Source organism: Mycteria americana, chromosome 29 (genome assembly GCF_035582795.1).
Source record: "Mycteria americana isolate JAX WOST 10 ecotype Jacksonville Zoo and Gardens chromosome 29, USCA_MyAme_1.0, whole genome shotgun sequence".
Lineage (NCBI taxonomy): Eukaryota > Metazoa > Chordata > Aves > Ciconiiformes > Ciconiidae > Mycteria > Mycteria americana.
In genome coordinates this window covers 23,692-36,147 of record NC_134393.1, presented here as the reverse complement: position 1 = coordinate 36,147, position 12,456 = coordinate 23,692, and the positions used below count along the sequence as shown (strand labels likewise).

General features: G+C 53.2%; 1 protein-coding gene across 1 annotated transcript; it reads right to left on the bottom strand.

The window, feature by feature from the left end:
* Positions 1 to 793: 793 nt before the first annotated feature.
* LOC142421356 (uncharacterized) lies at positions 794 to 3,706 on the bottom strand. Its single transcript, XM_075526016.1, has 5 exons — positions 3,591 to 3,706; positions 3,086 to 3,138; positions 2,842 to 3,042; positions 1,197 to 2,506; positions 794 to 1,153 (listed from the first exon to the last, which is right to left on the bottom strand). Exons 1-5 carry the CDS (start codon positions 3,704 to 3,706, stop codon positions 794 to 796), a joined length of 2,040 nt encoding a protein of 679 aa, XP_075382131.1.
* Positions 3,707 to 12,456: the final 8,750 nt, after the last annotated feature.

The following is a 12,456-nucleotide window of genomic DNA, read 5'->3' as shown; positions in this document are numbered from 1 at the left end:
GAGCGCTGTGGGGCAGAGCCGCCCCACAGCGGTGCAGGAGCCACGGGGGCTGGGGCACATCCCAGCGTCTGTCCCCACCATCCCACAATTCCAACATGCCCTTGACGCTGGGATCCGCAGGAATTCAGACTCATCACAGGGTGCAGGAAGACCCCAAGGCCACCCCACCTGCAGGCACGTCCCCTCCAGCTCCACGATCAGGGGGGCTCCAGCTCTCCAGCCCCAGCTCCACCAGGTTCTCCAGCTTCTGGTGGCTCCCCAGGACCACGTCCCCAGGCACGTCCTCACCTACCCCGTGTACGCGCTCAACCTGGGACGCAGCTCGGCTTTCTGCCAGCCGAGAGCTTCGTACCTGCTCGGGACGGCGCCGGGACCAGCCGGAGATGTGGGGCGGAGGAGCCATGGGGGTCCCCCATCTCTCCCCCACCTTTCCCAACCGTGAGCGATCAAATCACCGTCCCCCAACTCGCAGAAACCCGGTTTCACTTTATTGCACCTCATTTTCAAGCGGGTACCACAAAAGAAGCTGTCGCAGCCGAGCCAAATTCATCCTGGTGTATTTTGAAGGCGGCAGCATAAAAATCAGACGAGAGACAGCGAGCAGGAGGGGGAAATTGGGGAAGGAAACGTGTGTTTGGAAAACGCTGTATCCCATAAAAGCAGGTGACGCGAAGGGACCGAACCTTGGGGGGACGGAGACCCCTCGGTTGCAGGATGGGCCTTCTCTGAAAATATTTAAATGTTTTTGAAGGTGGGAAGCGAAAAAGGGGCTTTTTAGCCTCTAAAGGAGGACCTAGATGTTCTCCTCCAGCAGGTTCCCAACGCACGAGCCAAGCTGAGCGGTGCCCAAACCCCACAGCCCTCCATCCCATCGGGGCACCAGCGTCCCTGCAGCCCCTGCAGCTGGGTCCCCAACCCCCCAAGGTCCCCAGGGGTTGGGGACCCAGCAGCCACCGCTGTCCCCCGGCACCGTGCCGCGACCCACCGCCGCCCGCCCGGTCCCGAGAACATCCGCTGCCATTGGGTGTGTTTGGAAGAAGGGTGAAAATTGGGCTGAGACGCATTTCTGGGATGGATGGGGTGTGGAAGGGGGTATCCGTCCATCCGTCCGTCCGTCCCTCCATCCATCGCTGAGGTGGGCACCCAAAGGCACCTTGAAGGGGTTGGGCAAAACAAAGTCACTGACTGGGACCCACCAGCAGCTCCTTGCGGAGGTGCGTCCGCAGATGCTTCATGAGAGAAGAGCTGGACATGAAGCACTTGGTGCATTTGGTGCATTTGTAAGGTTTCTCCCCGGTGTGGATCCTTCGGTGGATGATGAGGGTGGAGCTGGCCCGGAAGCTCTTCTCGCAGTAAGAGCACCGGTAGGGTTTCTCACCCGTATGGATACGCTGGTGCCTACGGAGGGTGGTGCTCTCCCGAAAAGCTTTCCCGCAGTCGGAGCAGACGTAGGGCCTGGGTCCTACGTGGCTCTTCTGATGGAGGAGGAGGGCTGAGTGGATGGTGAAGCCGATCCCGCAGTCGGAGCACTGGTAGGGTTTCTCTACCAAGTGCTTTTTCCGGTGTCGCTTAAAAGACGAGCTTTCAGAGAAGGCTTCCCCGCAGTCGGAGCACAGATAGGGGGGCTGGCCCCTGTGGGTCCTGAGATGGGCTACGAAAGCTGAGTTTTTTGGGAAGGTTTCCCCGCACTCGGGACACTTATAGGTCCCCTCCTCCATATGAGTCTTGCGATGCTTGCTGAGCGATTTGTTGGCCATGAAGCTCTTCCCGCAGTCGGGGCACTCGTAGGGTCTCTCCCCCGTGTGTATTCGACGGTGGATGATGAGGGTGGACTTGGAAGTGAGTTTTTTCCCGCAGTCCGGACAGACGAAGCTCGCGCCTTCCGTGTGGCTCTTGCGATGCTTGTTGAGGGACTTGTTGGCCATGAAGCTCTTCCCGCAGTCGGGGCACTCGTAGGGTCTCTCCCCGGTGTGTATCCTCCGGTGGATGATCAGAGCTGAGTTGGAGGTGAGGTTCTTCCCGCAGTCGGAGCACCGGTACGCCCCGTTCTCCAGGTGGAGCTTGCGATGTTTTTTGAGAGACTTGGTGGAAGCGAAGCGTTTCTCGCAGCTGGGGCATTTGTAGGGTTTCTCTTGGCAGTGGGTCTTCTGATGGTCCTTCAGGGTGGAGCTGCACGTGAAGCTTCTCCTGCAGTTGGGGCAGGTGAAGGGTTTCTCCCCGAGATGGACCCTCTGATGCCGGTTGAGGGACGAACCACGGCTGAAGCTCTTCCCGCACTTGCTGCAGGTGTGCTTGTGTTGCCCCAGCCGTACTCCTGAGGGGCTCTTGGTATTCGGTTTTCTCCCGTTGTGGCTGGAAGAAGCCGATCTCCTTCCCGAGTGGTTCTTGTGCTGCTCGTAGCCCAGGGAGATGCCACCTTTGGGTTTCCTCGCCGACCCACCGCACAGCTCTCCGTCTTCCTCCTGCTGGGAACTGTCCTCCTCCGTCTCGCTCATCCACCCATCGTCTGCCGGGAAAAGCAAAAAAAAAAAGAAAGGGAATCCACCTCTACCTCCATCCTGAACGTGCCGGGGAGGGAGCTTGAGGAGGGATGGGGAGAAGCACCACAAAACGTGACTGATTTCACCCCTCAAGCGTATCTGGCTACGCTGATCCAGGAGCAGCAGCATCCTTCTGCCAGGAGAAGCGTTCGGTATCTCTGGCTGCCGATGCCCAAACGGGTCCTCACGCCCCTGCAACCCCCTCCTCCCAGTCACACCAGTTTCCAGTACGATCTTGCTTGCTGGAGGCAAGGAGCGATGCCTGGCATCTCCGTTTTGGGGTGGAAAACGAGTCCCTTACCTGAGTGAGAGGAGTTGGAGCCGGAGGAGCTCCCGGCATCTCGGCAGCTTCTCCACCGTCTCCTTTTCCTGGTCCACAACCTCAAGAGGGGTCTCGCCAGTTCCTCCTCCTCCTCCTCCTCCGAGCTCTGGATGTGGGGGATCCAAACCTCTTCCCCTTCCTCCAGCCGAGCGAGCAGGTCGGGGTTATACACGGGGAAGCCTGCTCAGGTAGACAGCGGTGGATTACTGGGTAGAAGACAAACGCCTGCGATGCCTCATTACAGGAGGCAGAGGTGTGACCTTGAAACTCATCCCTCTTCAAAAAGAGAAAGAAAATCCAGGTGCTCAGGTCTCCGAGGAGGGAAGTCCCAGCAGGGTTTGCTGAGGGTATCTACAAGAGCTTTCCAGGTGATGGAGAAGGCATCCCAGGGCATAAGAAGCTTGAACCAGAGCGGAATCAGCCCTGAGACCACTTTTCAAGAAGACAGAAAAGCCCAGTGAGATCGAGAGCAGTTGAGAAAGGCAGAGATTGTCCCTCTGGAAAGACGCAGGGAATATCGAGCGGGAGGAAAAGGAAGGGTGGAAGAAACCCCAGGAGTAACACCAGGCCTGCCAGCTGCATGGCGTGGATGCATCTCACCCCAGCGACCTGCTGCCTGACTTGGCTTTGGGAGAAATCTGTGTTAGGGGCACGGTGGACGAGCCACGCTCCCGAATTAAAGGGTTGCATCCTGGTAAATCAGACACTGGGGTCCGTTGAGCATCTACTCCAAGAGCAGGGCGTTGGAGAAGGAGCACGTGAAGGAAGAGGCGATGCTCGAGGCCCGAGCTGCGCCCGAAAGCGTGACTTTTATCCACTGTAGTAGTGGCCTTCGAGGCTGCATCGTTGCCGTTAATTGTCTCTTAGCTGGAGCAGCTCAGCGTGCCCAAGGATGGCACGGTCTTCTGATGGGCATCGTCTAGAAAAATCAGCAGTAACCTGAAAGGTTAAGCTGAAACGGTTAAGTACAGATGCTACCCAGTCCCAAAATTAAATCCGATTAGAAAAGAGCAAGAAGGACCATAAAAAAAAAAAAAGGGGGGGGGGGGGGGAACCTGTCGTACGGTGAGATTAAGTTCATCTTGGTTCATCTTATGATCAAGCCGTGTGAACCAGACCCCCAAGGCTTCCTCACCCACCCAAGTGCCCTAAAAACCCAACTTGAGTCAACTTTCCATCTTGCCCGCTCCCCTCCTGGACCCACAACTCGTGGCTCATGGCTGGAGGGGACCTGGGGACTTCTCCATCCCCCAAAGCGTCCCTTTCCAGGTGGCCAGGAGCTGTCAGGAGAGGGCACTGTGAGCCCAAAGGAGCCACAAGCCCTGGCTCCCAGGCAGGACACCCCTCCAGCAGCTTGCCTCCCGTATTTTAACTCGTTTCTGGCAGTTTTACTCCTGGTGTAGGCGGGAGAAGAGCATCCACCTGCCCAGGGTGGGACGCTTGGAGCCCCTCAACGGGGGTCTGAGGGACCTGGGCGTTGAGGAGAGCACCCAGTGACCCCATCCATCTCGTACTGAGGATGAAGACAGGGCTTAGGCATTTAAACCAAGTTCTCAGCTAAGTTCTTTGGACAGCGTTAATTAAAAAAACACCTAATTATAAAGCATCATGCACAGAGCAGGCCAAGGAAGCTCCATGAGCCGCCTCCCAGAGCAGAACAAGGGAAACCCAACGAGATTTAGGGTCGGTCCCACCATTCCCGTGACCACAGGCATCACCTTCACCTTTCCTGGTGGCCAGGTACATCATTGGAAAAATGAGATTTATCCCAGGCACTGAGGTGGGAAGAGCAAACACAAGCAGTTATCTCGGGCATCCGCAACGGGCTGAAACCTGGAAGCCCACCACGACTCTCCGACACGGACGTGCGACCCACAGAGAAGGAAAATGAGGAGAGAAAGCAGGATTTCTTTTAAAAGGAGACTTGTTGGTCAAAACCAGGAGCTCCTGGGAAAAGCACCCGGGGAACAGCGGTGCCAGGAGAGAGGTTGGTGGGGCTGGATGAGTCCTCCTGCCCCCACGGCCCACGAAAAGCCGGGGAGACCCCCAGGATGCCCCAAGGACGGGGGTCCCTACCTGGTGGGAGGGTGGGGGCGTGGTCGGAGAACGGCCAGGGCTTCTCGGTGGCGGTGACGGTGACCTCCTGGAGAGCCTCGGGCACCTGGGGGCATTAAAGGAATTAAGTGGGCAACGCGGTGGCAACATTTTAAAAATTAAATAGAAACAAAGCAAGAACCAACATTAAAAAAAAAAAAAAAAAAGAACAAAAAAACCCCAAAGAACCAACATAAAAACCCCCAAAGAACCAACATAAAAAACCCAAAGAACCAGAATAAAAAAATCACAAAGTAAAAATGAAAAATAAAAAACCAGTAAGAACAAAAATAAAAAACCTCAAAGCACTAAAATTAAAAAAACAACAAATTATGAACTAAAATTTTTAAAAAGAACTGAAATTTTTAAAAAGTAAGAACTAAAATAAAAACCAAAGTAAGAACTAAAATAAAACCAAAGACATAAAATAAAACCAAAGAAATAAAATAAAAACCAAAGTAAGAACTAAAATAGCGAAACCAAGTAAGAACTAAAATAAAAAACCAAAGTAAGAACTAAAATAGCGACACAAAGTAAGAACTAAAATAAAAAACTAAAGTAAGAACTAAAATAACAAAACGAAGTAAGAAATAAAAGCAAAGTAAGAAATAGAATTTAAAAACCAAAGAACTAAAAGAAACCAAAGAACTAAAATAACAAAACGAAGTAAGAAATAAAATAATGAAACGAAGTAAGAAATAGAAGAACCAAAGAACTAAAATTACAAAAAAAGTAAGAAATAAAAAAGAAATAAAGTAAAAAAATAGAGCAAGAACTGAAATAGCAAACCAAAGTAAGAACTGAAGTTAAAAAGTAAGAACTAAAATAAAAAAGTAAGAAATAACATTTAAAAAGTAAGAAATAAAACTAAAAAAGTAAGACATAAAATTAAAAAGTAAGAAATAAAACTTGAAAAGTAAGAAATAAAACTAAAAGAGTAAGAAATAAAATAAAAAAGTAAGAAATAAAATAAAAAAGTAAGAAATAAAACTTGAAAAGTAAGACATAAAACTAAAAAAGTAAGAAATAAAATAAAAATCCCAGAGGGAGAACTAAGAAACCCCCAAGGCAGAAACGCGCAGGACGGCGCCGGAGCGGTCCGGGCAGCGGAGCCCGGCGGGCAGCGCAAACCCCGCTGCGCGGAGCAGAAGCGGCGCAAAAGCCGCGGAAAGCGGGGGGCGGGCAGCCCCCCCCCCGGCCCCCCCCCGCGCCCCGGCCCGGACGCGGAGCTGCCGCGGCCCCCGGCCCGGCCCGGCCCGGCCCGGCCCTACCTGGCCCGGCTCCAGCGCGGCCATGGCCGCGGCCGCGGGGCTCGGCGCCGCGCAGCCCCCGCGCAGCCCCCGCGCAGCCCCCGCAGCCGCGGCGCGGGGCTCCGCGGAACCTGCGCGCCCGCCGCTGCCTCCCGCGGGGCGGGCAGGGGCGGCCCGAGCCCACCCCGGCCGCGGGGGGTGGGCGGGGATGGGGCCAGCCCCGCACCCGCCCGGCACCCCCTTTTGGGGAGAAAAGCGCCTTTTCCGCGCGTGCCCTTTTCCCCTTTTCTCCCTTCCCCCCCCTTTTCCCCCTTTTCCCCCCTTTTTTCCCCCTTTTCCCCCTTCCCCTCTTTTTTCCCCTTTTTTCCTCCCCCCCTTCCCCCTTTTTTCCCTTCCCCCCCTTTTCCCCCCTTCCCCCTTTTTCCCCCTTTTCCCCCCTTTTTCCCCCTTCCCCCCCTTTTCTCCCCTTTTTTGCCCCTTTTTGCCCCTTTTTCCCCCTTTTTCCCCCCTTTTCCCCCTTCCCCTCTTTTTTCCCCTTTTTTCCTTCCCCCCCCTTTCCCCCTTTTTTCCCCTTCCCCCCCTTTTCCCCTTTTTCCTTTTCCCCCCTTTTTTCCCTTTTCCCCCCTTTTTTCCCTTTCCCCCCTTTTTTCCTTCCCCCCCTTCCTGCTTTTTTCCTCCTTCCCCCTTTTTTCCTCCTTCTCCCCCTTTTTCCTCTTTTTGCCCCCTTTCCCCCTTTTTCCCTCCCTTTTTCCCCTTTTCTCCCCCTTTTCCCCCTTTTTTCCCCCTTCCCCTCTTTTTCCCCTTCCCCCCTTTTCCCTTTTTTCCTTTTTCCCCCTTCCCCCCCCTTCCCCCCTTTTTTTCCTTTTCTTTTTCCCTTTTTCCCCTTCTTTTTCCCTTTTTTCTTTTTTTTTTTCTTTTTTTTTTTTGGAGCCACAAGCCCTGAAATTTCCCTTCAAAAATAAGACATCTGGGGGCTGAGAAACCCGCTCCAAGCCTAAAAATCCACCCTGGCCAAGGAAGGAAGAAATAAAAGTTAAGAAATGATTATTTTAGAGCCCCCCCAAAAGGGGCTCAGCCTGCCCGGCTTGGGCTGTATTGCATTTATTTTAAAGCTAAAATGGGGCGTTTTCCCACACCTCTGGCCTGACAACGAAAATCTCCAAAGTAAAAGAAAAAATGAAAAAAAAATCGGTTTCTGAAGCAATTTTTTCCTTTCCCCTGGGATGCTCAGTGCAGGATCCAAAGAAAAGGGAGAAAAAAACCCCAAAAATGGGTTTCTGAAGCAATTTTTTGCTTTCCCCTGGGATGCTCGGTGCGGGGTGGGACGTGAAGCAGCTCCGGGCAGCAAAAATTCCCTCAGGAAATTCCCTAAGGAAATTAATTTACTCTGTGCAAGAAAAAAATAAATCCTATGGGGGAAAAAAAAAGCATGTTTTGGTTCTGTCCCAATTTTTTTCTCAAAAACAAAAATTAAAAATTACATTGCTCAAATTTTGTCGAAAAAACCCCTTAAATTCCGGGCTGCAGAGGGGGCTGAAGTCCCGCTGGGGAGTTAACGGGTTGGGGGGATTTTGCCCCCCTCGTTTTTGACGCCTTCTCCAGCAGGCGCCGACCCCCTTTTTTTTTTTTTCCCTGAAAAAAAAAAGAAAATCCCCGACAAATGTTTCTCTTGGGGAACCGTGGCCATTTCTTTATCGCCGGTTCCCACCAGCCCCGTTTCCTCCCGCCGCCCCTGAACAAAAAAGGGCCCGGTTTTAGATTTTTTCCTGGAATTTAGGAACAAAACTTCCCCCCCTGCGCTTCCAAAAGTGAAGAAAACAGCATAGGGGGGAAAAAAGAAATATATAGAGAGAGATTCCTTAGGTAGGGGGTTAATCAGATCTCATCCACTTCAAACTGCATAAAATTATCGCAGCTGCCGAAACACTATTAAATCATATGATCATTATAATATAATATAATATAATATAATATAATATAATATAATACTATACTATACTATACTATACTATAATAATGTAATATAATATTGTAATATAACAATAGGATAAAATAATAGCAAAAGCAATAGCATAAAAATATAATAAAATATAGTGTAATATAATATAATGTAATAGAACATGATAATACAATACTATAATAAATATTAATATATCACAATAGTATAATAAAAATAATGTAATTGTATAGAGTAATTAACAATAATGCGATACTAATGAAATAATAAATCCTAACTTAACTATATACTCAAATAATAAATAACGAATACCAACTTTGCATCGCCCTACGTTCTTGTCATCAGGAAATGCTTTGTTCACCACCTGAGAAGCTTTTCCACTTATTTACCCCAAAATTAAATTTTTAAAAAGTCTCCGCATCCTTTATCTTTCAAAACTCCACACTTTAGCCGTTAAATACATGAATTTACCCAAATAAACTGGTTTGGACCGGTTGCCCATGGTGCAGACTGGTTGCCCTGGTCCAGACCGGTTGCCCATGGTGCAGACTGGTTGCCCATGGTGCAGACTGGTTGCCCTGGTCCAGACTGGTTGCCCATGGTCCAGACTGGTTTCTCCCCAGCCGTTTTCAGCCTTTTCCAGTTGCAACCATTTATGGGACATTTCTCCCTCATCCAGACCTCAGATCGTCATCGCATCATGACATCCGTGAGTCCTGATTGGCTGGCTTTAGGCTTGGTCTCCTGGCTCAAAAATTAAGAGTCCACGGAGGACCGTCCAACCACCAAGCTTTCCCCGGTGGGACGAGAGAGGAGAAAAGCAACGAGCAGATCCATGGTCAAGGGCATGGAGGGGGTAAACCTCAAAGAGGAGCAAGACAGAAGAAGACTTCCCAAGACCGAAGATCAAACCCAACTCCATCCCATCCTTCTCTGGGACGGTTTGAGGCGTTATCCTCTCCGTAACAGGACCGGAGACCTTCATTTGGTGGAGAACGTGTCCTGATAGAGACACTTCTCCTTGCTAAAAGCCCGGGAGATGGAGTCCACACGTGGCCAGGTGCCACGTCTCGCGGGTGGGAAGGACAACCCATGCCACATCGCTCCACGCGTCATCTCCTCTTACATCCACGGGTGGAGAGCTGATGGTGCAAGGGTCCACCCTGGAGATGCTCATCCCTGGGGAAACGGGACCGGCCAACGTGGGGCTCCCGTGGGCATCCCTGAAAATCAAAGCCACCGGGAAGAGGGGAACTGGGTTGGGGGGGCGGGGGGGGGGCTGGAGAAGGGACTTGATGAAGCAAGACCCTCCTCATCGGGGTGGCGGGGGGGTGGGGAGCATGAGAGGTGACCCAGGATGGGAAAGGAGGAATCGCCCACCTAAAGGAACCACCACCCAGAGAACGTGGGTCAAAAAAGGGGAATTTGAGCTCCACGAGGTGCCCGGTTTCCTCCGTCTTGCTGGAAAATCTCCTGCTCTTCCCTGAGGGGGGACAATAAATCAATCCCCCTTATCGCCCCTGCTATCCAGGACCACCCCGCGGGTGCCAACTGCCCTTTCTTCCCCAGATCACCCATCTGACACATCCCCAATTCACCCATTCAGCTGGAAAATCTCCTGGGGCCGCTCCAGGGCTGAGGGGAGGGGGCTGTGCCCGCTCCCCCCCCCCCCCCGCCTGCAGGTAAGGTGATAAAAGCCGGCAAAGGTCCTCCTGGTTGGATTATTTTCTCTTTTTTTTATGGGGAAAAAGAAAAAAAGAAAGTCACAAGAGCCACAAGGCTGAGGTCCGAGCTTTTTGCCCGAGCTCTTTGCTGGTTTCCATGCTCACATGTGCCATGAAAATTGAGATTTTTTTTAATCCCCCCCCCCCCCCTCCTTTCTGGTGTTATCCCAATCCTTAATTCCCCTGGGGTTGGGGGCTGGGGGGGGGGGGGCTTCCCCCAGGGATACCCCAGCAGCCCCGCAGCTTCAGCCCAGCAGATGCATCAGAAGAAAGGATGGGTTGCATCAAGGATGCCTAACCCACCCCCCCCAAAAAAAAAAAAAAAAGGATCTTCTCCCCCCCAGCCCAAGAGGACGGTTTGGGGCAGAGAAGGGCTGCACACGCTGCCTTGCCTGGGACAGCCCTGCCAGGCTCCCCAAAAATATCTGAGAAAGCATCTCCCGGAGGGTGGGGAAAAATCACGGCGACGTCTCGTGGGAGCTACGGACGTCCCACCCTGCGCCGCTTGGCCGAGGGGAGACCACCCCCACGTTGCCTTGACCTGAGCCTTTCACCCCTTTAGGAACGGAGGCGATTCCCCCGGGAACCAGCCCCAATCCTGCCCACAGCTCGGGTCTGTGCAGCAGGTCACCGACACACACGGGCAGGGTGGCCGTGGTGAACCTCAAACCCCTCCGCGGTTGGTGGTCACAACACCTTGAGGGTGACCTCTCCAATGGCTGCACCCACCTCCCGCCTGCGGCTGGTCCTCGCTTCCCACCGTTTCTGGTCTCGAGGAATCATCTGTGCGGCCAAAGAGAAGATCTGAGCGGAGGGAAACCCCTCCAGAAGTTCCTCCTGGAGGAACATCACGTTTAAGGGTTGCGGTTGGGGCACTATCAACCCAAACCGTTAGCGTGGACCACGCAGAATCCCACATCACCCAAGACTTTCTTTCGCTGAAGGCTTTAACCCTTTTTTTTTTTTTTTCCCCCCCCTTTTTCTATCCCAGCCCTCGTGCCTGCTCAGGCCCCACAGCTTTCAGTGACTTCCTCACCACTCTTCCTGATTGCCTCCTTCTTCACCGAAAAGGTCATAAATTTCGGTTTGTCATCCCGGCAGCACACGGGGCTCCATTGCTCAACCGCTCCCTTCTCAGCCCAACAGCCCCTCGAAGCAGAAAGACATCCTCAGAAAGACATCCCCTGCTGATCTAAACCAACAAACCCCAGGCATTTCGGCACCGTTTCTCACTAGCTCCGTGCCCGTTTAACGTCACGGCTCTTGGGTATCCGGAGCAAGCTCATGGAGGAGCCCTGGATGTCCTGGACACTTAGCAAAAACGGGGAGCCTGAACCAGCCACCCTAAACTCAGCTCGGTTTTGGACATCGCTTGGATTCAGGCACCTCCACCAGAAGCGATTCTTCCTGGGTTTTTTGGAGGGCTTCCCCAAGGGGATGCGATGGGGAGAGGTTGCTCCCGGGGGGGCAGCTGGCGGTACCCACAGCCGGTACCCCGGGGCTACCCCGAGATGCTCCACGGGACACCGTGAGCACGGCACGGGGGGGGCTCGGACCCTTGGGTGGGCAAACCTGGATCTTTGCAGGGATGCAGGAGCGTCAGGGACGGAGGGAAGGCTGGGAGGAGACCCCCCCTCCCCAGGGAGCCGGGATGGGGGAAGAGCCCCCACGCCGGGAAGCGAGGATGGGGACAGGGTGTGACATTTAACACCGAATTCAATCGCCTGGCACCTTCCAGTCACCTTTCGCAGGTTTCTCCAGACCGAGGAGCTTGGCCTCTCGGTCGACCCAGCAGCTCCCAACGTGCCGCACCTCCGGGTCTCCCATCCCGGTTCCACACCGACGCAGCCGATCAATCCCGTTGGGCGTCACGACCGTGATGCAGCATCGTAACTCATCCCAGAGCAACAAATACCTTTGTTCCGCCAGGGAGAAGGCAAATTTAATTCCCCGAGGAGGCTCTTTCAGACCCCGTAACTCTTATTAACGTCTTTACCGGCGTTTGCACCAGCACGGCAAGACGCTGCAGCGAGATCTTCACCCAGCGCGGGAGCAAAGCGCTCGTAATTACATCCCTTCCTGGGTGACAATTCATTAATTAGTGGCAAACCGAGAGAAACCCTCTCCCCGCTCCCGGGGCCGGGTGTCGGCTATTTCAGGATGCGCCGGGCATGCGTCAGCCCTTCACGGAGCACCCACGGGCTCTCCAAACCGGGACCCCCGTGAGATAAAAGCCACGCTCCCGTGTCCTCCCGTGTCCGTGTCCGGGGTGGCTTCATCCCCTTGCTCTGGTTCCAATTTAGGGACAAGCAGCCTGTCCAAGGGGGGGGTTACCTGCACCAGGGAGGGAGATTGGGGCTGCAGAGCACCTGCACCCCTAAAACCCCTTCCCCACCTCCCAAGCTGAAGACCCTCAGCCCCCAGAACGGGGTTGATGCAGCCAAACGACTTATTGGGAATAAAACCTGGGATGCTCAACCCCCCGAATGCACCCAAAGGATTTTTTTTCTTTTTTTTTTGGGGAGAGGGGGGTGTCTCTGCCGAAGCCCCAGAGCATCCCAGGGACCAC

Bases quoted from the DNA above. Each gene is read 5' to 3' on its own strand.
- LOC142421356 (XM_075526016.1), bottom strand. From the start codon at position 3,706: ATGCAGCCTCGAAGGCCACTACTACAGTGGATAAAAGTCACGCTTTCG. The intron at 3,043-3,085 runs GTTTGTCTTCTA...CTACCTGAGCAG, and splicing joins TGTAATGAGGCATCGCAGGC to GCTTCCCCGTGTATAACCCC. The intron at 2,507-2,841 runs GTAAGGGACTCG...TTTTCCCGGCAG, and splicing joins CTCCAACTCCTCTCACTCAG to ACGATGGGTGGATGAGCGAG.